Raw genomic sequence first — 25876 nt, 5'->3', positions numbered from 1 at the left:
AAGTAAGGGAACAGGACAAAACCCCCAGAAAAAAATCTAAACAAAACAGAAATAAGTAATCTACCTGACAAAGAGTACAAACTAAGAGTCATAGCGATTCTCACTGATCTCGGGAGAAGAATTGATGAACTCAGTGAGAATGTCAATAAAGAATTCGAAAATATAAAAAAGAACCAATCAGAAATGAAGAATACAATACTACAAATGAAAAATTCACTAAAGGGACTCAAAAGCAGAGTAGATGATACAGAAGAATAGCTCAGGGAGTTGGATCAAAAACTGGAGGAAATCATCCAAGCTGAACAGATAAGAAAGAATTAAAAATAAGGACAGGGGCTGGCCCTGTGGCCGAGTGGTTAAGTTTGCCCACTCCCGTTTTGGTGGCTTAGGATTTCGCTGGTTTGGATCCTGGGTGCAGTCATGGTTCCACTCATCAGGCCATGCTGAGTCAGCATCCTAAATGCCACAACTAGAAGGACCCACAACTAAAATATACAACTATGTATTGGGGGAATTTGGGGAGAAAAAGCAGAAAGAAGAAAAAGGAAGATTGGTAACAGTTTATTACCTCAGGTGCCAATCTTTAAGAAAAAAAGATTGTGTTGTTAATTGTTGAAGGGGGAGTTGTTAACTTTTAAAAAACAATTATAGGGGCCGGCCTGGTGATGCAGCTGTTAAGTTCACACGTTCTGCTTCAGCGGCCAGGGGTTCACTGGTTTGGATCCCGGGTGCAGAGCCTTGGCAAGCCATAGTGTGGCAGGCATCCCACATATAAAGTGGAGGAAGATGGGTATGGATGTTAGCTCAGGGCCAGTCTTCCTCAGTAAAAAAGAGGAGGATTGGCAGATGTCAGCTCAGGGCTAATCTTCCTCAAAAAGTAGTAGTAGTAGTAATAATAATAATAATAATAATGACAGTCTAAGGGACATCTGGGACAACATCAAGTGCACTAACATCTGGATTATAGGTGTCCAAGGAGAAGAGACAAAGAGCAGAGAATCCATTCAAAGAAATAATGGCTGAAAACTTTCCAAACCTAAGGAAGGAAACAGACATCCAGATAAAGGAAGCACAGAGAGCACAGAACAAGAAAAACCCAAAGAGGCCCACACCAGGAGACATTATAATTAAAATGCCAAGAATTAAAGATAAAGAGAGAATCTTAAAAACTGCAAGAGAAAGGCAACAAGTTACATACAAAGGAAACCCCATAAGGCTATCAGCTGCCTTCTCGGCAGAAACCTTACAGGCTAGAAAGGGGGGCATGATATATATAAAGTGCTGAAATGAAAATAGCTACAGCCAAGAATACTCTACCCAGCAAGGTTATCATTCAGAATGGAAGGAGAGATAGAGTTTCCCAGACAAGAAAAAAACTAAAGGAGTTCATCACCAAAAAACCAACCTCATAAGAAATGCTAAAGGGACTGACTTAAGTGGAAAAGAGAAGACCACAAATAGGAATAAGAAAATTATCAAAAAAAAAAGCAATAAAATCAATGGTAAAGGCAAATATACAGTGAAGGTAGCAGATCAACCACTTATGAAACTAAAATGAACGTCAAATGACAAAAGTACTAAAATTATCTATTTCCATGATAAGAGGGTAATGGATACACACACACACACTAAAGAGGTTAGATATAATATCAAAAACATAAAATGTCAGAGAGGAGGAGTAAAAGAATAGAGCTTTTAGCAAGAGGTCAAACTAAAGGATCCAACAACTTAATATAGATTGCTATATATGTTGGTTATTATATATGAAACTCACGGTAATCATAAATCAGAAACATTTAATAAATACACAAATAAGAGAACAGAACCCAAATATAATACTAAAGAAAGCCATCAAACAACAAGGGAAGAGAGCAAGAGGAGAAGACAGGAACAGAGAAAACTACTGAAACACCCAGAAAAAAGTAATAAAATGTCAATAAGTACATTCTTATCAATAGCTACTAAATGTCAATGGTCTAAATGCTCCAATCAAAAGACAAAGAGTGGCCAATTGGATAAAAAACAAGATCCACATATATGCTGCAACAGGAGACAGACTTCAGACCTAAAGATACTCATGAACTGAAAGCCAAGGGATGGAAAAAAGATACTTCATGCAAATGGCAAAGAAAAGAAAGCTGGAGTAGCAATCCTTAGATAAAATAGACTTTAAAACAAAAACTATAACAAGAGACAAAGAAAAGCAATACATAATGATAAGGGAACAATCCAACAAGAGGATATAACACTTGTAAATAACTATGCACCCACCATAGAAGTACCTAAATATATAAAGCAATTATTAATAGACATAAAAGGAGAAATAATAACACAATAATAGTAGGGGACTTTACCAACCCACTTACACCAATGGATAGGTCATCCCAACAAAAGATCAATAAGGAAACATTGGCCTTAAATGACACATTAGACTAGATGGACTTAGTAGATATATACAGAACATTCCACCCCAAAACCACAGAATACACATTCTTTTCAAATGCACATGGAACATTCTCCAGGACAGATCACATAGTAGGCCACAAAACGAGTCTCAATAAATTTAAGAAGACTGAAATAATACCAAGCATCTTTTCTGATCACAACTATATGAAACTAGAAATCAAGTACTGAAAGAAAATCTGAAAAGCCACAAATATGTAGAGATTAAACAAAATGCTACGAAAAACGAATTGATCAACAAAGAAATCAATGAAGAAGTCAAAGAAGACCTGGAGACAAAAGAAAATGAAAATATGAGATGCCAAAACATATGGAAATACAGAAAAAGCAGTACTAGGAGAGAATTTATAGCAATAAAGGCCTACCTCAACAAACAAGAAAAATCTCAAACAATCCAACAGTGCACCTAAAAGAATGGGATAAAGAAGAACAAACACAGCCAAAAATCAGTAGAAGGAAGGAAATAATAAAAATCAGAGAAGAAATAAGTCAAATGGAGAAAAAAAAGGTAAACAAAATTGACAAATCTTTAGCTAGACTCACCAAGAAAAAAAGACAGAAGGTTCAAATAAATAAAATCAGAAATGAAAGAGGAGAAACTACAACAGACACCTCAGAAATACAAAAGATTACAATAGAATACTACAAAATGTTATATACCAACAAATTGGATAATCTGTAAGAAATGGAAAAATTCTTAGAATCATACAACCTTCCAAAACTGAATCAAGAAGAAACAGAGAATTTGAATAGACCAATCACCAGTAAAGAGATAGAAACAGTAATCAAAAACCTACCAAAAGATGAGGCCAGGACCAGACAGCTTCCCTGGTGAATTCTACCAAACATTCAAAGAAGACTCAATACCTATCCTTCTCAAACTCTTCCAAAAAATTGAAGAGGAGAGGAAACTTCATAACTCATTCTATGAAGCCAACATTACCCTGATATCAAAACCACACAAGGACAACACAAAAAAAGAAAATTACAGGCCAATATCACTGATGAACATTGATGCAAAAATCCTCCATAAAATACTAGCAAATCGAATACAACAATACACCATGATCAAGTGGGATTTATTCCAGGGATGCAGGGATGGTTCAACATCTGCAAATCAATCAATGTGATACACCACATAACAAAATGAATAAAAATCACATGATCATCTCAATAGATGCAGAGAAAGCATTTGACAAGCTACAGCATGCATTTATGATAAAAACTCTGAATAAAACAAGTACATAAGGAAAGTACCTCAACATACTAAAGGCCATATATGACAAACCCACAACTAATATCATTCTCAATAAAGAAAAACTGAAAGCTATTTCTCTAAGAGGAACCAGACAAGCATGCCCACTTTCACCACTCTTATTTAACATAGTACTGCAAGTCCTAGCCAGAGCAATCTGGCAAGAAAAAGAAGTAAAAGCGATCCAAACTGGAAAAGAAGAAGTGAAACTGCCACTGTTCACAGATAATATGATTTTACATACAGAAAACCCTAAAGAATCTACCAAAAAACTTTTAGAAATAATAAATCAATATGGTAAAGTTGCAGGATACAAAAATCAATATACAAAAATCAGTTGTGTTTCTGTACACTAACAACAAACTACCAGAAAGAGAAATAAAGAATACAAACCTATTTACAACTGCAACAAAAAGAATAAAATACCTAGGAATAAAGTTAACCAAAGAGGTGAAAGACGTGTACACTGAAAGCTATAAAACATTGTTGAAAGAAGTTGAAGAAGAAACAAAGTAATGGAAAGATATTCCATGATCTTGGATTGGAAGAATTAAGATAGTTAAAATGTCCATACTCCCTAATGCAATCTACAGATTCAATACAATTCCAATCAAAGTTCCAATGACATTTCCACAGAAATAGGACAAAGAATCCTAAAACTTATAAGGAACCCCAAAAGACCCTGACTAGCCAAAGGAATCCTGAGAAAAAAGAGTAAAGCTGGAGGTATCACACTCTCTGATTTCAATATACTACAAAGCTATAGTAATCAAAACAGCATGGCACTGGCACAAAAACAGACACACAGATCAATGGAACAGAATCAAGAGCCAAGAAATAGTCAAACATCTACAGACAGCTAATTTTCAACACGGGAGCCAAGAATATACAATGAAGAAAGGAATGTCTCTTCAATGAATGGTGTTGGGAAAACTGGACAGCCACATGCAAAAGAATGAAAGTAGACCATTATCTTACACCATACACAAAAATCAACTCAAAATGGATTAAAGACTTGAAGGTAAGACATGAAACCATAAAAATTCTAGAAGAAAACATCAGCAGTATGGTCTTTGACATCAGTCTTAGCAGAACATTTTCAAGTACCCTATCTGACCAGGCAAGGGAAAAAAATGAACAAAGGGAACTACATCAAACTAAAAAGCTTCTGCACAGCAAAGGACATCATCAACAAAACGAAAAGACAACCTAACAATTGAGAAAAGATATTTGCAAGCCCTATATCTGATAAGGGCTTAATATCCAAAATATATAAAGAACTCATACATCTCAACAACTAAAAAATTAACAATCCAATTAACAAATGGGCAAAAGATCAGAACAGAGATTACTTCAAAGCAGATATACAGATGGCTAACAGGCATATGAAAATATGTTCAAAAATCATTAACTATCAGGGAAATGCAAATAAAAACTACAATGAGATATTACTTCACGCCTATTAGAATGGCTATAATTAACAAGACAGGAAATAACAAGTGTTGGAGAGGATGTGGAGAAAAGGAAACTCATACACTGCTGGTGGGAGTGCAAACTGGTGCAACCACTAAGGAAAACAGTGTGGAGATTTCTCAAAAAATTAAGAATAGAGCTACCACATGATCCAGCTATTCCATTGCTAGGTATTTATCCAAAGAACATGAAAACACGAATGCATAGAGATATATGCACCTCTATGTTCATCACAGCATCATTCACAACAGCCAAGACTAGGAAGCAACCTAGGTGCCCATCAAGGGACAAATGGATAAAGATGTGGTATTTATACACAATGGAATACTACTCAGCCATAAAAAACGATGAAATCTGGCCATTTGAGGCAACATGGATGGACTGTGAGGGTATTATGCTAAGTGAAATAAGTCAGAGGGAGAAGGGCAAATACCATATGATCTCACTCATAAACGGAAGATATAAACAACAAACACATACAGAGAGATTGGATTAGTGTTTACCATAGGGGAAGTGGGGAGTGAACAGGGCAAAAAGGGTGATTAGGTACACGTGCGTGGTGATGGATTGTAGTCTTTGGGTGGTGAACATGATGTAATCTACACAGAAATCAAAACATAATGTACACCCGAAATTTACATAATGTTATAAACCAACGTTAAAAAAATGGGTGAATTTTGGCATTAAATTATATCTCAAAAATGTTAAAAAAAACATACCTATGAATTTTATGCTACATAAATTACACATCAATAAAGTTTTGCTTGTTTTTGCTGAGGAAGATTTACCCTGAGCTGACATCTGTTGCCAATCTTTCTCCACTTTATATGTGGGTTGCTGCTGCAGCATGGCTGATAAGTGGTGTAGGTCTGTGCCTGGGATCTGAACCCATGAACCAGACCACCAAAGCGGAGCATGCCAAACTTAACCACTACGCCACGGGGCCAGGCCCAATAAAATTTTTTTTAAAAAGAGCATGCATATAGAGGGACCAACCTTCCCATCTGGCCAGTTTTAGCACTAAGAATTCTATGTCCCAGGAACCTTCTCAGGCCTAGGCAAATTGGCGGGGGGAAGTTGGTCTCCCTACATGGACACTTTCTGTGTAAGAAAGAAGGGGCCATAAGAAAACACATATTACTTTTCTTTATAAATAAACACGGGGGGAGAAACAGTGAAGTTGGATACCTAGGAGGAGGGTTGGGGAATGGGGCAGAGGGATATGAGAGTGACACTCTCTCAGTACATCTTTTGGTATAGTTCTTTTAGCAGCATGTTGATGTTCTATATAATAAACTCAATTTATATCCAATAAATAACAATCATAGTGAAGGAGAAAAACAATTAATCCAAGTAATTTATGAAAACAATGTGATTATATATCCTTAGCCTGGGCAGGGTACAGATAGGAGAAGAAGTACAATCTTGCAGTCTTGATTTTACAGTGATATGGGCAAAAGCAATTCTAAAACTTTTCTAGATGTTTTATAGGATTGAACAAGTGAATAAAATGGCTAATTTTGGGGGGAGCCAGGATTCTGAGGAAGAAGAACCATTGAAACACTGAATGGGGAAGGTAAGAAAGAACTCTATGAGGATGGATTGGAATTGGATGTATTAGTGTGAACTCATGTCTGAAATCAAACGCATATATGAGCACATGTAAATGTAGGTGTCCATGCACATTTTGTATATATGTATTACAGGCACATTTCCTAGTTCTGTCTGCTGAACAGGCCTAGCAGATGACACCCAGTAGCAATGCGCATACCCAGCAGCCACATCTTATGTATCTAATATCATTCCCCAGGGTTCCTTGGAGAAATTGCTGATTCCAGATGATGGAACATCTTTTATTTAAGATAACTGCTAAAAAAACAACAAATGATAGGGGATGCCACAGATTGAAGGAGCTCCCATGGGCCAAAGCTAAGACAATTTAGGCACAAAGTAAGTAATGAAGTATAAACTACTGAAAAAACAGAAAACCAGGAAGCCAAAACAATAGGAAATATAAAAATTCATGCCAATAGATATGGATGAATGGGAGAGAAAGGAGGGTTCCTGCTTACAGTAGAATGCTGAGTGCCAACTGGTACATGAGGAAGGAATGCTAGAGTTGGAAAACCACCATTTCGCAACTATCAAAGTAAAGACTGAATAAGCAAGAATCATCAAGGGATGCTAAACCCTGGGGGGAAATGTCGACGCCAGCATGGACCTAAAGTCTCCCACAGATTGCTTATTAGATGCAAGGTTAAAAACAGTAAGTATACATTGCACTAACTGGACAATACCTTGCCCAGGCGACCAAAATTAACATCACCAGTGAGGAGCAGGACGGACACGCTGTGCCTCCAGATGTGATATTCTGATGGTACAGTCTCAACAATGTACTACTCTGGCCAAGATGCGTAATCTAATCGAGGAAACCCAAAATGAGGAACATTCTATTAAAAACACAGGGGACAGGAGACAGAAGACTGTATTCTTCAAAACCACGCCATGTCAATGCCACAAAAGATGAAGGCAGCCACGGAAATGATCCGGAGTGTAGGAGACTTAAGGCAGGCCAAGTGAACCAAATCAGAAAGCAAAAATTGTCAGATCATAACAGCAGGTGAATGTGGGTAAAAGACGTATTAACCTTCTTTGTACTATTCTGATTCTTGCCAATTTTTGGTCAATTTGAAATCGTTTCCATATGAAAAGTTAAACAATTAGGAGACACTGATACTGGGTTGCCAACGTCATGTTTGGCCTAACAAGGTTATTAAAACGCAATGATTAAAAAAACAAAACTATCACCTACTGTTATACAATTTTCTTTAAAAAAAGTGTTAGGAGGGGGTATTTTAAACATCCAAAACATAGCAAGATCTCTAAATAAAAGAAGGGTCCTTCAAAATGAATAAATTTAGATTTATGAAAAAAAATCACACTGTCCTAATTTTTCTCATTTCCCTGTGGACCAGGGAGAGCTTTGTCAGCTTGGAGTTAGAGAATTAGTATTCTAAACAGGGTGTGTTTTCAGCGATGGCTGAAGAATAGTACAATAGAAAACGCATGGAATCTGGAGCCAAATGCTGAATCCAAATCCTGGCTGCAGCGGTTAGCAGCTTTACAACCTAAGCTCTCTTACCCAGTTTCCTCAAATGCAAGGCAGATAGCTAAATCATAGGACTGTTAACAGAACAGAATTAAATTATTATGTATCTAGAACTTGGTTGAACACTGAGAACGCTCAACAAATATCTCCTTCTTTTCCTTTCCTTGGGAGCCACCTTACTGTTCTCTGGAGATGCATCTGACTGGGGGCCATGTTGGCCCTTTCCTCATTGACCCAACTCAGCCCCACTGGGATTATGTAAGAAACGGAATTATCCTGAGAATAAACTTCTTTTCTGGAGGTAAACTTCCTGAAAACAGAAGCCAGGGATATTGAACAGTAAAATGAAAAGACAGAAGGCTTATAAAGACAGATGAGTCGGAGCATCACTAGTAACCGATGAGTTCTGTTAAGGAGGTAAAGACAGTAGGAGGGAAGACGGTATCGGTTTATGTTAGAAAAGTCTGCTGCTTAAAAGACACTAAAACAGTATGTTCAGGGGCCGGCTTTGCAGCTGAGTGGTTAAGTTAGCATGCTTGGCTTTGGCGGCCCAGGGTTCCACCAGTTCGAATCCTGGGCGCAGACATGGCACCGTTCGTCAAGCCATGCTGAGGCGGCATCCCACATGCCACAACTAGAAGGACCTATAACTAAAAACTCACAACTATGTACCAGGGGGGTTCGAGAGAAAAAGGAAAAATAAAATCTTAAAAAAAAAAAAAGCCTACGTTATTAAAAAACCGCAAATAAGGGGCTGGCCCCGTGGCCGAGTGGTTAGGTTCGCGAGCTCCGCTGCAGGCGGCCCAGTGTTTCGTTGGTTCGAATCCTGGGCGCGGACATGGCACTGCTCATCAGACCACGCTGAGGCAGCGTCTCACATACCACAACTAGAAGGATCCACAACGAAGAATATACAACTATGTATGGGGGGCTTTGGGGAGAAAAAGGAAAAATAAAATCTTAAAAAAAAAAAAAAAAACCGCAAATAACAGCACAAATCTATTTTGCAAATGACTATCCATCTATTTCCAAGAGTGAATAATAGTTTGTCAAAAATAAATATTATTAAATCACCAATTCTATTTGTTTTACCAGCTATGTATCTTTGAAGAAAAAAAAACTCAGTAAAATGTCCATGAGTTGTGAGATTTCATCCAATTCTCTATTGGTTTTTTGCTTCTTTGCACATATTCTCTGTTTAAATCTACCAGGATAATTTCAAGTTGCCAATGATAGTAATTCTTTAAAAATCTCTTTTTAAAAATGGAGAAAAAGGCTTAAAAATAACTAAATTGCATTATAGCAAAAAAATTTATATTGCCAACAGAAATTTAGTTTGACATCTAAAATCTTTATAAGATAAACAAATTCTGATTTTTCCTTTATCATAACTGAAAAATGAAATCACTTAACACAAATATTTAACACATAATTTCCTTAAAATTTTTCTATGGTGAAACAAAACTGTGCATATTTTTAAAGAGTGTATATAATATCATCAATATTCATGACAACCTCAAAACAATTAGCATTGGTATAGCTTCAAATTCTTATTAGTTGTGGCTATTTTTGAAAAAAAAGTTGCAACGCTTATTAGGGCCCAGCATACCAGCAAGCCTTAATTTTACAGTGTCATAGAGTTCAAAAAGTGGCATTATAGTTTGAAGACACTGTAAGTTGTCATTTCTTTCTTGTAAGTCTCTTAAAACAGGCTGGAAAACTATTCAGTACCTCATATATAATAACCAACAAAAACATTTCCATTGAGTACTTTTTGCCCAGAGTGATTAAGGACAAAAAAAATAGGAATTCTTGTTGCTTTATTATCCGATAACTGCTAAGAAGCTCCTGTTAGAAGTTCTTCAGACATTACACCAAGTCGTCTTGGTCTTCTGATCATATATATATATTCACATATATATATGCATTTTTTCAAGTAAAGAAATGTTTAACAGATGTAAACTATTTATTGAATATTTGCCACCAAATATTGTTAAATACATTATCTTGCAGCATATCGCTTTCAAGTTAAAATGTCAGAAACAAACACCAATATTTACAATTCTTTTAAGGAATGTTATATAATGACACATTAAGGCGTAAATTCTTTTGGCTTATAATTCTTAAAAGAATGATAATAGCAAAAGTGATGCAAAATCTTCAGTGTGAGATTATGATTAAGCTACATTTTACAAAAATATGGTGTAAGATGGCAATAATCCCATTCAACATCCTGGATTGGATCCCTTCAGGAGGGACGGATAATTTATACAGTCAAACTTTAAAATTTACAGATAAGGCAGTTCAATACTGCCACTGAGAGTACATTTCTTAACATATACAACTTTCAGGCCACAGTTTTGAAGGTCTGAAGTATCAAGTTGGTTTGATGAATTAGTCGGTTGGCACTTATGAACACATTTATTGCCCTGTTAAAAAAAAAAAGAAAGAACAGGCTTTAACTTTATCTAAAAAATTCATCCTTTGAAAACATTTATACTTAACGCCATCTACTAACACTAGCAAGGACAACAATTTAGGAAAAAAGGTAAGTTAGTACTGAGTGTCATAATTTATTCCAGCTTGAAATTGAACAGTCCTGCATCATTTGAAACTGTCTAGGAATTACTGCCCCCTAGTGGTTCTGGCTGGCAATAAGGTGTTGGTGGGCTCCTAATGCCAGGTGGCGCCTCAATGACAGAGTTCATTTATAGGTCAGACAAATACCTGGCCAAGGAAGAGGATTCAAATGTAGTCTCCAATTGTGGTTTCATCCAAGTTATCAAAATAAAACTGCTAAAGTATCATACTCAGTCTCAAAATCTGTATGTTAATGGGCATGACAGATACTTAAGAAAAAGCTAATTACTTTGAAGCTGATTCATCTCAATTTCTTACCTTCTTTCAAAAAAGTATCTGAGAATTCTAAACTACTTTTAGAATTAATCTACTTTTAAAACAACATAATCACATGGTTTCAATATTTGGGAGCTGACAATATATAAAAATACGTTCTTAAAAGCTACTTTGTGCGGCACCACATTCTCCTGTCAGCCCACCTTCATGTGACGGGAGCAGGGAGGGATGCCTTAGTCCCACTGAGTGGCCTTATCAGTTCCTTAGCAGGATAGCTAAAGCTTGTATCTTCATCCTAGACACTTTTCAAAAAAGAGGGACCAGGAAGAACTAGTTGAATCAATAGAAATTCATCCCCCTATTGAAAGATGGCTCAGGAGCTGGCCAGGTGGCACAGCGGTTAAGTGCGCATGTTCTGCTCAGCGGCCCAGGGTTCGCCGGTTCGGATCCTGGGTGTGGACATGGCACCACTTGGCAAGCCATGCTGTGGTAGGTGTCCCACATATAAAGTAGAGGAAGATGGGCACGGGCCAGCCTTCTTCAGCAAAAAGAGGATTGGTAGCAGTTAGCTCAGAGCTAATCTTCCTCAAAAAAAAAAAAAAAAGAAAGATGGCTCAAAGATTAGGCTTTATTAATAATTTTCAGTTTTGAGAAATAGGTACAAAACGTGTGGCACATTATTCATACACAAATAATTATAATTTAAAGAAGTTGCTGAATGGAGAAAAAGTAGTAGAAGTTAACCTGAATAATCCATATGCCTCTTTGAACCGTTAAAACTTTGGGGCCAAGGCACTGGGACTTTTAAAAATTGAACCCAGTGATTCTAACGTGCAAATAGCATTGAGAGTAAATAATTTCAGATTAATGAAAATTAGGCTGTGAATGAATTTCTACCTTTAGATGTGTTTATTCCACGATAGTTCTTAATTAATTAGAATCAGAAACAATGATCCCATCATGTAAATTATAATTTTAATGTGTTTTTGTTATGTGGGCTTAGCAGAGGATTCCAAGGAAAAACAGATGTTAAGTTTATTTTCAGAACACACCTGCTGGCTTATTAAACTAAGTCAAGGAGAATTTCCCCTAGAGAACCCGAATAGTAGTATGGAAGAACAAGATAAGTCGTTAATAAAATTGAGCTCAATATCTTTAATTCATAATATAAACGTAAATAGTTCAACCTGTTTGAACTGTTAAAAATAATTCTGAAAATCAACAGACCACTCTGATGTATTCTTTTTTTTTTTAATATTATCACAGTAACACTGTAATAGTTTGCCCTGGATATAGGGATCTTAAAACTTCAATGGTAGGATAGGATGTTAGAGGTCCCCTGCAATTGTAGCTGGAATAATCACCATTTAGATTATTTTTTTGACTTCAAGCACTGTTAGAAAATGGTCTTGTCCATAAAATTCCTAGCATTCTACTTGAGATCCAAAAAACTCTCTATAAGGCACAATGCTGCAGAAGATATGGCTTCTGCATCAGCTTATACATTATATGTACGTGTATACGTGTAAAAAGACCTATGAAATTTATAGGTTTTCTGAAGTGTTCTATAGTCAATTGCATGTAAATATGAAAATAATGTCCAATCTACCTTTGTAGTACCCTTCCTGTCTTACAGAATGACCCTGTGACAGCCTCCCTCCTTCCAGGGCAGTAGACCACAACGTTTGCAGCACTTTAAAATCACCTGGAGCACTTTTAAAAACACCTAAACCCTGGCCCCACTCGAAGCCAAGTGAATCAGAATCTCTGAAGCTGAGGCCAAGGCAATGGGATTGTTAAAACCTGAACCCATGTGATTGTAATGTGTAAACAGGCCCAAGAACCACTGCTCTAACTTTAGTGCAGCAATTTTCAACAAACCTGCAGCATCAGTATCATCTGGAAACTTCCCAGAAATGTAAATTCTTGGGCTGACCCCAGACCTACAGAATCAGAAACTCTGGGGGTGGGGCCCAAAAGCAAGCCCTCCAGGTGACACTGATGCTACTAACGTTTGAGAACCACTGCCTCAGGGGTTGGTAAAGCAGGCCGATAAGCCAAATCTCTCTCTCACTCACCGTGTGTTTCTGTATGGCCTGCAAGCTAAGAACACTTTTACATCGTTAAATGGTAAAAATAATAATAAAAAAAAGACATAATATTACGTGACAGGTGAAAATTATACAAAATTCAAATTTCAGCATCTATGAATAAAGTTTTATTAAAACACAGCCATCATACCCACTTTTTTCTACACTGCCTCTGGCTGCTTTTGCACTACACTAGCAGAGGGGACGTGGGGAGTTGCAACAAGCCCACCAAGTAAAAATACTTGCCATCTGGCGTTTCAGAAAGTCTGCCCACTCCTGCTCTAGACTAGAGTTACGGCTGAATTATCAACCATTTAATTTCTATTTTTAAGAGTTTACCTTAGTTATTAGTTGGTTTGAGTATTAACAATAGAGTAAAAGGGTTTAATTTATACAGTTTTAGTATAATACAAAACCACATAATTTATTTAATATGAAAAGAAAAGGATAATAAATGACAATACTTACTTGCCATCTTTAAAATAGGTTTTCAGAGTATCACTGAAACTTTTGGAGTACTTTACAAATTCTTTCTTTTGGTGTTCAAGTGCCTACAGACATCAAATTAATAAGAAAAAAATGCCAGATAAGAGAAATAACACAAAAGCCAAAGACAAGAGACTACACAGAATATAGGATGGCGTTTATATCACAGATAAGCATTTTTAGGAGTATTTACTTAAACACATGTAACAGAATATTTAAATTCAAGGACAAACTCAGTGGTAAATGATATAAAACTATTTCGAATGATGAAACAGTCCGAGTATTTAATTCGATAAAACAACTCGGTGTAAACCAGTATCTAGGGCGGCAGCTTGTAAGGCTTCTATTAAACTTACCCTGCGGTTCTGGTATTGATATTTCTTGAAGACATTATTCACTGTATCAAGAAGTTCTTTTATTGCACTAGCTATATCCCTGTTGGGTAAGAAAAAAAGAATCTTCTTAAAATCAGTTACCCTTGAAAGAAGTTTGTATACATAGTTTTAGGAGTTACTGATCACACTGTTAATTACCACACGAAGACTGTGTCAAGCACAGACACGTGACTAGCTGCGTGAGTGGGGGTGTTAGCCAGGACCTTCCGGGATCCCGGCTTCTCCTGCACGGCTGACCAAACATTTCACAACTAACATCAACCTTCCCAAATCAGTAACATTTCATTCAGTATTACTTACTCAAGTAACTACTTGCTGCCTCTCTTCTCCAGTTTTGATTTTTTCCTTTCTCTGGCTAACGTAGCTGAATTCAAGCTACCACATTCTCCACTTTTATCTCATGAACAATTATATGAAGTTTTACCATTCATATTTAACTCACTTCTGTATTTGCCAACACTTCAAGTTAAATACCTAAGGTTTTGATGTTTAAAATGTTTCCTCCTTGGATGTAGCTTTTCTCTCTAACCAATCACCTATCCTCCCCTTCCAAACCTTTGTTGTCACTATTTCCTTTGGAAAACAATTTTAAATTTCTAAGAGAGACAGTATCAGAATACTCCTCTAGGGGGCCAGCCCGGTGGCGCTGCGGTTAAGTGCGCACATTCGGTTTCTCGGCGGCCCAGGGTTCGCTGGTTCAGATCCCCGGTGCAGACATGGCACCCCTTGGCACACCATGCTGTGGTAGGCGTCCCACATATAAAGTAGAGGAAGATGGGCACGGATGTTAGCTCAGGGCCAGGCTTCCTCAGCAAAAGAGGAGGACTGGCAGTAGTTAGCTCAGGGCTAATCTTTCTCAAAAAAAAAAAAATACTCCTCCTCTACATTAACCTTTCCACCAATCATCTTGTGACTATATATGCATCAACACCTTCTTCCCTTTCTAAAGGGAAAAAGAGAAGAAATCAATAATTCTCATTTAACTATTCTTCCTAACTATGCACCACTTTTTCTGAACTCTTGTCTTTTATATCTATGCCCTTTTCAATTTCCATGTGTAACTTCATAGCAATTTTTCTTGTCAAAGTGAACTTAAGGTAATTCTGCATTCTCGAATAGCCTCACATTCTCTAAGGCAAGCTTCTCTTTTTCACATCCATTCCCTTAGCTGTAAATTGCTACAAAAACTTTTTGCTGTTCAAATGCAAGGCAAGTGTGAAGATATGAATTAGTAAGACATAAATCTAGACCATCCCGTACATAATCTTTTATTACTGACATTTTAACCACAGATGTCAGATTTCAGTTAATTCATACCAAAAACATTACAGCTTTACTATTTAAAGAAAAAAACAAAAAACTCAGTGTCTAGATTTCTGTGTGTTGTTTCACAGCATGTTTCTAGTAAATAAGCATCTAGAAATTCTAAAAACAACAAATATACAGGATTTTGGTATAAAAAAGTATTTTAGTTTATTCTGAAGTAGGAATGACATTTTAATTAAATATTTCAATAAACATTCACTTATTACCTCCTGTATGTCAAACATTGGCTGAAACATTAAAACATTAGATGTTCAAACAGGACATCCATTTTACAAAGAAATAACATCTGTCCCCTCACTTTTTTGGCCTCTGGAATAGCAGTTTAAAGTTATATAACTGTTCCTTTCATTTATGGTATCAGCACGTCAAATCCTTCTGTACTGACATGATGGGCATAGATCCACCACAGCTTAATAAAACAGGATCCTATGACCATCCTATGATGTGAGGAAAATTACAATTTCAACAAGTAAAAAATAAACAATGTCAAATCTCTGAATATGAAAGTCTTCAAATCCACAATGAGCCTATTTAAAACAGAACATAATGGAGCAAATTACACAGTGATCCCTTAGCTGTTTACATACAACTGTACTTAGTGGTATGCTTTAATACTCTGCTAAAAGGGGATTACAAAAATGTGCTTTCAGGGCTAATGAACAAGATGAACATATGTTCTATATGCAGTGATAATGGCTGGATTCCACAGGGCAAAAGAGCAGTTCTGAAACTGGTCGCTCACTCTCTCACCTGGGAGCACAAACAAAAGGGGGGGGCAGGGGAGAAGAGGGAGGGTTTAGTGGACAGGACTCCAGGCCTGCTAATGAATACTGGGAATCTGTCTCTACTTTAAAAGGAAAGGAAAGAACTCTCCAGGTGATTCTGCTGATGAACCAAGTTTGGAAATCACTGTTTGGAAACCCAGAGCCTAGAGCTAAGGTTTGATCCATTATTTGCCAGACAGCTTTATAGAGAAGAAGGCTGTTTATTCCTAGGCCTGGACTCCTCTAAAACAACCTGCAGCAATTTATGTCAAATATTATGTCACCTGTATGCACCCAGAACAGAGTTTTCACTAATGCCACCAAGGTTTGCACCACAGGAGCTACGTTCTATTAGTAACTATCTGAGGGTTTGTTTCCTACAAGAGACGATACAAGCACTAAAAAACATTTCAGACAACTAAGCAGATAAGGAACTGGGGAGAACTTGAGGGAAAAATAACCATAGTGTAATTAGCAGCAGAGTCTGGTGTTAATGAGTTCTGTGATAAGGGACATAGAGTATGGGTATAGCAGGAAGAAATTTTAGAAATCTGCAGCTATATAGTGGGGCAACTTTAGGGAGATGTATACACTGAAAGAGAGGACAACAGGTATCAGATGAAATGTAAACATATATCTTATTAAAAAATTGCATGGAATAGTACAGCTTCTAATCGTGTCACCCCAATTAATATAATGAGCTTATGCCAACACTCTAAAAAGAAAGAAATTCCTATGCTGTATGTTTAGTTTGGTCTAGACTGGACACCTCTGGAAAAGCTGTTTTGAAGCCATCATGAAAACCAAACCCTAGTGAATTTTTGCCTATGAATATGCAAATACAGATTACAAAGAGTAAACAGATAAATGCATAGCTTCCTGGTCTATTAAATCATGAGTTTCCACTAGAAACCCATTAACTGGGATGTATCAGACCAAAAGAAAAGTGCTATTAATTAATTTTAGAAAGTATTTGCATAAGCCAGAAACATTCATTAATCAAAAGTACTTTTAAAAGATTTGTTTGCTGGATCATTCTTCCTAATCAACTCTATGGAGAAGAGGAAAAAAACCTTATTTCACAATGCTAGCATGTGCTATGAGTGTATGCTAGACACTCATGTGCACCATTTCTTTCAATTCTCATAACTATTACCCTCATCTTCACAGGTAGAAATGAGATCACAGCAGCTAAGCAACTTATCCAAGATCACAGGGCTAACGTCGGAATAAGATTCAAACCCAGGTCTGCTAACAGAGACAGAAATACCTCGATATTTGTTAGCTACAGGAATCTTTGTTCTACTTTAATATAACCTATAACATCAGGTGCAGTACTTGGTGTAGTAGGCATCTGATACATGCTTACTGAAAAATACTGCTGAAATAAATGAATGAAGAGGATACCTTAAATGAGATATACCTTAACTACCTTAAATATGAGAAAGTAAAATTTTAAGGAAAAATAGTAACTGCACTGTATGTTGTGTCTGAAGAATAAGCCATTTTTTCTTTTAGTGCAATTTTATCCACTAATTTGTTAAACAATTAACAGTGGTAACAATATGTACTGAAATGTATCAATATATATCAGTGACACAAATAATTACACCTTAGCCAACTACATTAATTCAGACGCGGTTGAATTTTAGTCTCAGAAATAATACATATTATCAACAAACTTTCCATGGCAAATTATCCCTCCTAAAATGGTTAAGAAATAAATTTTAATGGCCAATTATCTTAGTTCAGTTTTGCTGAGTACACTCCACAAAACAGAACTGAAATATTACTACTGCACCATAAATGAGAGACGAGAGGCTAAATCAGCCTCTGTCTATGACTATGGACAAGACTCAAGCTCTTGACCTCAACTTCCTTATGATTAAAATGTGGCTGTTAATAATTTCAAACTGTTATCTCTCCAGAACCAAAATGGTTCAGCAGAGATGCCTCAGGGACTCCCCAGGGGAAAAAGAGGGTGTCAGGGCAGCAAGATGAGGGCCCTGGGCCTATCATTTCTACCCTAGCTTCAACCACAACACTGTTCTCCCTCTTACCTACTGGATTCTATACAAGATGTCCTTTATCACACTTCTTCCAAACAGCAGAAATGTTTTTTTCAAGCACTAGATTAGATCAATACTATGAATCTATGATTGGGAAGCAGCAGAGAAGGCCCTGGAGTCAGTCTGCTTGGGATCAAAGCAAGTTCTACCAATTTGCTAGCTCTGTGACCTTGTGAAAGTTACTTAATTTCTTATGCCTGAATTTCCTCATCTGTTACAGGGCGTTGTAATAAATTAATATATGTAAAGTGCTTTAAAAAGCGCTTAGCACATAAGTTCTATATAAGTGATTGCTATTATTATTAAGGTGACACATTCTATAACCCTCTACTATTTCAATGACCAGAAGCAAAATTTGCTGAAAATATTTTTAAAAGGTCAAATCTTCATAGAAATATAGCATAAATCATCAAAAAATATATGATTATTAAAACAAATCAAAACAATTAAATTATCTGAAAACTTTAGAAATAAGTTGTTTAAACAGCTGTGTTTGAGATCACTGACAATTTATCCTTTTACGGGCCAAACATGTTTACTTTACACCAAACTAAAAATAAAAATCCACAGTTGACTGTCTTCCTTCTTCACATATTAAAAATAGTTTCAAGGAAGCTGAGGCTTTCCAATAAAGGTAAATGTTTACCTTAGCGTTGGTCCCCCGTGACATGGATTTTAGATAGTCAATGAAAAGTCTTTTTCGTACTTTATGGTCCTCAATTAGATGACCAAAAAGAGGAGGATCACTCCTTGATAGCTGGATTCAGTACCCATCGTGAATCATTGTTTTCTAAATTGGGACATACTCCTCCCTCTATACCAAAATAGGTGCCCCAACTAGCTGAAAAATCATTTTGCAATGTGAATTACAAAAAATATTATTTCTGAGAGATGAATGTTAAAATTTATTTCAAGTGAGCCACCTTAAGTTCTTCAAAGAGACGATGCATGATGCAGCCTCTTCCAGAAAGACCTGTGCTAAATCAATCTTTCCTTTCTAGCAATTTCTACTTGTGGTTTCACCAAAAGGTACACTGATAGTGCCACTACAACTACTCCCAGCTTTCTGGGTTTTCTATCCATTGAGTCTGAATAAAATTATCAGCCTCTTTAGTATAAAAATACTCATCTAGAAATTATGTTTGGAGTGTCCCCCTCTTTCCTTCACCCTCCCACCCCTGAGGAGAGTGCCCCTGGTCTGAGAACGGCTCTAGGATGACCCTTCTTGATGCTGCTCACCAGCCAGGCCCCTGGCCCCTGCACATTCCCAGTCTTTTTTAACCTGTATCCCAAAGGCAAGGATTTGGAGGCTCACAACATGGTCAATATTGGAAAATGCTATTTATGCCCAAGAGTACCTTATTATCCTAATGACTTATGCAATTTCTGAAATAAAAACAAAACTGGTAGCCTTTGTTATCAATCTCTAATTTATCCAACTTCTCTACCCAGTTTAATCTGATGTTTACATTTTTCCATTTTTTATATAGTTCAAACTATATTCCAGCTTATGTACACTTAATTCACTATTTTTAAACTAAACATTCTAAAAAATGTTACTGTATTCTGAAGGCAAATGCCACAGCTTAGAATAATAAAAATGTAGCATTGAAAATTTTCAAATTAGTATTAAATATTTCAATTTAATACTAACGTCATACCAAAAACTACATCTAGAATGAGCGGTTCCTTTGAAGTACCTTTAAGAAAAGAACCAAGACACAAAGTTGCTTACTTGATTGTCTGCAGAAACCTCACTCTGTCATTGATCTCATCGGGGATCTTACTGAGAATTTGTTTAAGTGCTCGTGCCTTCTCGTTCAGGTCCTGGAATTCTGGCTCTGGTCGTTCAATCATATACTCTGATAAAATAAATACATATAAAAAGCATCAGGCAATTCCCTACCAAATTCAGGTCTACAAATTCCCAATGTTAGTGAAGAGGGTGGTAGGGAGACAGGCCAGATAATTAGGAAAGACAAGGTTGCAAAGCAGAATTCATGAGCTCACCCTAGTCCAGTAAGAATGTTAAGGCTCTCTCCAAGTAAAATATTAGAAGATGAAAGAGTAAACATTTTCAATTTGCGGTAAATGGAAATCCCATGAAATCTTAAAAAATATAAATAAGTAAAATTAAAAAGGGAGGTTTATCAGGCCTCTGAAGCTAAATTTTGCAAGGAAACCTTAAAGTAAGCAATGACATTTGTAAGAAATACAATGGCAAGATGTAGCTGCCAATGGGGAAGATGAGTTTAATAAAACCTCTGGATTGAATATACAATGGCTCATTACATCAAAACCCCAAACAACCTAATAAAATCTTCAACATATTCTTGAAATCTAACTTAAAAACAAAAACACCACTATAAATCCAACACAAAGGTGGGGACCACAGAAGAGCAACTTTGAAAAGGACGTTCATCAGACCTGGCAGAGGCAAAAAGTTTCCTACCAGATTCACTGTAGGCCTGTAAACATTACAACCACCAATTCATCCATATAATGCGGCCTAACAGGCTGCAAATGCTCAGGTCTAGAATAATGAGGCAGACTTTCTTATAAGTTATGGAATCAGTTAAAAGACCTACTTTTGTTCTCCTTCAATCAACATAGGAAATTATATTTCCATGTCTTCCTGATTAGAGGGAAAGTAGCCACCAAATTTAAGTGAACCAGTTCTGATTATTTAAAAAAGCAAAAAATGGGAAAAGGAGCCAAATGGATGGTTATTGCATTGTTCTCTCAAATCTGTGCTTCAAAAAAAATATGCTATACTAAAGTTAAAAAAAAAAACTCATTACTTTCAAACTGCTATTTGCATAAAGTCAACATAAAATAGCAAGAACTACTCTTCTATTTTATATAGATTTTCTTCCCCACTATCATAACAATAAGAAGGAAGGAGAGGACGAGAAGCAGGAGAGGGAAGGAGGGGAAGGAGGAAAGCTCTTTGGTCAAACAATAAAGATTTGGAGGAAGTGCTTTTCAACAACAAGAAAATAAATGAGACTCTCTCTGATTACCTTCTACATCATCAGCTGCCATTCGAAGAAGTGACTCTGTGAAGTTAACTTCTACACTTTTTTTCTCTAAAATTTTCATAATGATGTCTTGTGTGAGTCCTGGATTTTCTTTTTCAGCCTATAAGAAAGAGAAAGCTAGTTTTGAAATACGGAAACTAAATCAGCATTTTAAAGCCAAAACTTCTTTGTTCAGAACCTGTTAAGAATGTCTTAATCTCTTCAATTTCTAACAGCAGAGGTCTTTGTACAGGTGTCGTGACGGCACTCACTTATGTTCTGTTAGAGCCTGTGCATCAGTAACTTCTTATTACAGCCATGGTCTCATTTTCCATTTGAATATAAAGTACTTAACGTTTCCTAATTCTCCTCTACACTCTCTTGCAATCAAACTAATAACAAAGATAGAAATAAAGATTATATGTACTTTTGGTAATCCATCAATTACGCTGTTCAGTAGTTTAAATACACTGAGGATTTTTAGCTGTTTTTTATTAGCTAATATTTCAATTTGAGGATCAAGCAATAACTCATCTCACCAGTATTTTGCAGATTCTTTGCATTTATATTAACAGAACATCAGGAGAAACAAAAACAAAACCAAAAAACAGGATTTCTTTGCAGGTTTTAATGAAGCTATATAATCTCTTAACTATTTTCCCACACAACGATTCTCATTTCCTATTTTATTTCTGTAGCAAGAATATTTCCTTCACTAGTTTTCAGAACATCATTAATCCTTTTACTACCTCCTGAGCTTGTTTCACTAATGAGTTTCCATTGGTTCTGTTACTTACACTCCCTAGGGCACTAAAATCTTCTAGTCATTTCAAGACTGAACATATCGAGTTTTGAGTTTACCAAAGTTAATTTTCAGGTTTCGATTTTCCCCAGTAATTCTTTCTCACTTTCTTATTTTCTTAAAGTTTGTAAACACATTCTAGGTTTGCTTCTTTTAGGAAGCCTGCCAATTTCAATCATTATGCTGATGATTTCCTATGTTCTTTGCCCTGATATTAAAGAGCAAACAGAAGTACAATTTATGATCTTAATCAGATGGCAATCCTTTTGCTTCCTTCTGTGTCAAGCACATTTAACCTCTGCCTTTTCAATTCCATTCTGGCATCACTGCAGATCCAGCTCTTTTCTGTTCCTATTGCTCTTTGCATTCTAACATCTTGTTTCTCATTAGATTTCAAATATCAAAAACTCAAAGGTTGTCAAATGAAATGGGAAAAGAAAATATACACATTTATCTCAATTCTGGGATCATTTTAACTGCTGTCAAATGCTATCAAGGGAACTCATCTTGATAGATGATTAATAACAATAAAGTGTGTCCTACTGAATTCCATTTCTTTTGTAACCTGTTTTGATTTTTCCTTCGATGAATATATTTAAGATAGAATCTAATTTTACAACAATAAGAGTTCCCTTTAAAAGAACAGTTGTACAAGTACCGCTTAAGATGCTGTCAACATTATCAATTTGGTGAACTGCCACAAAATTACATATAATACACTATTTAAATAAGCCAGTATTTGGTAACAGTGGTTTATCTTCCCTAAGTAGCATTAAATCTACCTACACAACACATCATCTTAGGAAGCAGGGGAACATTCTCTATGTGCTTCCAGAGAATGCCAGCAGAGAAATACTATCTCTCTGATTAAGTTAAAATAAAGTGCTGAAAGCCTGAGAACAAAGATTTTAATACCAAGTTGGTCTGGTGCCCCAAAACGTCAAAGCTGGAGCATTCCAGACATCTCACAGAGGTCCCTACCTTTCTCAGTTCACAGTGTTCTCATTGCCAAAGGAAATACCTAACAGTGCTATGTATTAAGTAGTTAGGTTCAAACAACTTAATAAGTACTTATGTCTGAACAACCTAGTAGTCTTTAAAAAATACATAAATTGAAAGAAAAATATTTTATTTCATTATTAAATAGCCATGATTACTTATATTAATGAGATGTACGTACCTGTTGAACACTGCACAATTTCTCAAATGTTGGAATTAGACTGGACCCTTCCACCCTCATTTCCTATTGTACATTGATTTTCTTGTGGTACTTGCTTTTTATCACAGTGACAGCCAAAAGTTCAGTTTCACAAAAATATGACATCATTGAGAGGAATACAGCCCAATCTAATATGTTGAAACTGCAAACTACCTCAAGCTGGTAGTTCTCAACCAGATGTTGAGTATCAGAGTGTTCCATCAAAATTTTAAAATATCTCATGACACCCCTCTGAGTTTGCTGTGGGGCCACAGTGTGCACACATTTGGGAACACTATTCTTAGTATCTTCTGGCTGAGGTCCTAGTTAAGCTACTTTTTATTGTAAATGCCTTAAATTTACCCAGTAACTCTGATGGACAAAATAAATAGATCTGCCCTTAAATCAGAGCCTTAACTATCTGTACCTCCAGGTTTTCCCTAGAACAAAACCTTGAACTCTTTGGGTGTCCAATGTTTACGAAGAATCCAGCTGTGAGAGAAAACTCTCCCCGAGGATGGTAACATCCAGTCTGTGGATCAGTGACTCCCCACAACACAACCTATCAGAACCTCCCGGGGGGAAGGAATCGACAGCAGACCAGATACCCAGAAAGATAATATTCATTAGTATTATTTTATCTTGGAAAAAGAGTATTTTAATCCTTTTTCTCTAAATAACCAAAAGAGATATTAAAGCTTGATAAATATCACTGTTCTTGTGGAGCAAGAACTAGAAATATGGATATGTATGAATATATATGGATATATGGCTGGGTGAGGTTTTTCAATCTATTCCAAATATGTTAAAATTTAAACCATACAAAAATCTTCATCTTTTTATTGCATTCCCTCCTTTAATTTCACTTGAAATTTAACCAATTAAATATGATAAGAATAAATCAATGCAAAATTGACTAATATGCCTTCCTCAAAAATAACTTTCAGTATCCCCAATTAACAATCAGTGCCATGGATAATAAAATTTATCTACATATCAAACCAGGTCTCCTGGCCACATACTTTAAACACACAGTTTTCTTTTTAATTGTACTCTAGTGTTAAAACATCAGCTTACATATGAAGATATTCCAAGAAAAAGCTTCACAAAATTCATTATTTTCTCTCTTTTATGAATATCACTGACTATACCATCTACTGCTTCAGATAGGGTCCCCTTTATGAGGACACCCAGAAGTTATTTCTCTCTCTTCTGGGTATCAGGAAAGCTAAAAAACTGACTTTTGTCTTACTGATAGTACATTGTGCAACAGGTCACTTTTCCTTCTTTGGCCACAAAGATGCTTAAAATAGTTCCTATCATGCCTCTCATGACCCCACACCACACTGATGCTCAAAGAAGGAAAGAAAAAAAATCTGATTATGGTGTTGCTTTGTTGATTCTCTTCATGAACCCAGTGATTTGGAAGGATGTATTTTAATGAAGGTAGCATGTATGGATATACAGGCACTGTGTTTTAGAGTATCAAACACATCAAAATAGCTCTAATCTGACATATAGAATATAATTTCGTGTGGTGAGATAAGAGAACTGTCTAGTGACGTTATCTATGCTACCAGTTAAGAGTGGTATCAGTAAACTAATCTTTGCCATAAAAAGAAATCAAGCTGGATAGATTTATAGCTTCAACTCCAATGAAACTCAACCATAAATTTATTCTACATTTAAACATTAAAATACTTTACCTGAAATACAAATTGTTTTAGCTATTGATGGGAGCAAACAAACAAAACGAAAATTAAAGTTTTAGGCATCCTGATATGTATTTTGGGGGAACAGGGGATGGGATGACACGGGATGGATAAAGTTTTATACAAAATATCAGCCTATGTAATTTCAAATTTTCTAGTAGCCACATTCAAAAAGTAAAAAAAAAAAAAAAAAAACACAAATTATTTTATGAGCACATCCAAAATATTATCTTTAACATGTAACCAATATAAAATACCTATTACTGACTTACTGTGCATACTTTTGCTTGTACTAAGTCTTCCAAATTTGGTGTGTACTTTATACTTGGAGTACAACTCAACTCAAACTAGCCATATTTTAAGTGCTCAACAGCAACATGTGGCTAATGATTATCGACTGAATACCTCAGGTCTAGACAACGAAAAAATTCATTCTAAATGACTTCGCTGTATATTCTCAAAGTAGCCTTAATCTGACGTAAAGAGGTCTTAAGTTTCCCACTCAAAAACACTGTTTTACACTTATGTTCTACAGTTAAACAATATGAAGAGCGTCTTTTCAAGCTATAACCTCACAAGTTTTAACAAGTCAAATAAAAAAGAATGCAAAAAGATACTTTAAAACTAAAGAGACAATACGCTGAAGAAATCAGTTTCAAAAGCACAAAGTGACAAAAAGATGAATACTAAGGAACTGCAGTTGTTCCAGCTCACTTTTTGGAAGTGTTGTAAGCTTCACAGAGTAGGCTAAAACAGGCACAAGATGGCTGAAAAGGTTTCCACTAAAAGGAAATAAACTGGTAATTATCACATGGTATTTAGATTTATATACAACATACATTTTAATCATCAAAATAA

At 36.1% G+C, this 25876-nt stretch overlaps 1 protein-coding gene across 16 annotated transcripts in view; it reads right to left on the bottom strand.

Moving 5' to 3' along the window:
* Positions 1-10247: 10247 nt before the first annotated feature.
* PDCD10 (programmed cell death 10) overlaps positions 10248-25876 on the bottom strand; it is a 41546-nt gene continuing 25917 nt past the window's right edge. For all 16 annotated transcript variants that reach the window (XM_014846446.3, XM_014846445.3, XM_070509543.1 and 13 more), the window contains 5 exons: positions 21310-21427; positions 20022-20148; positions 14089-14167; positions 13715-13797; positions 10248-10729 (listed from right to left, as the gene is read on the bottom strand). In XM_014846446.3, coding sequence (XP_014701932.1) covers positions 10648-10729; positions 13715-13797; positions 14089-14167; positions 20022-20148; positions 21310-21427 — 489 coding nt within the window. In that variant the 3' untranslated portion in view covers positions 10248-10647. The remainder of the gene's footprint in view (positions 10730-13714; positions 13798-14088; positions 14168-20021; positions 20149-21309; positions 21428-25876) is intronic.

This window comes from Equus asinus, chromosome 5 (genome assembly GCF_041296235.1).
Source record: "Equus asinus isolate D_3611 breed Donkey chromosome 5, EquAss-T2T_v2, whole genome shotgun sequence".
In the NCBI taxonomy this organism is placed as follows: domain Eukaryota; kingdom Metazoa; phylum Chordata; class Mammalia; order Perissodactyla; family Equidae; genus Equus; species Equus asinus.
The sequence above is the reverse complement of the archived record's forward strand: the minus strand, read 5'-3'. Positions and strand labels throughout refer to the sequence as shown.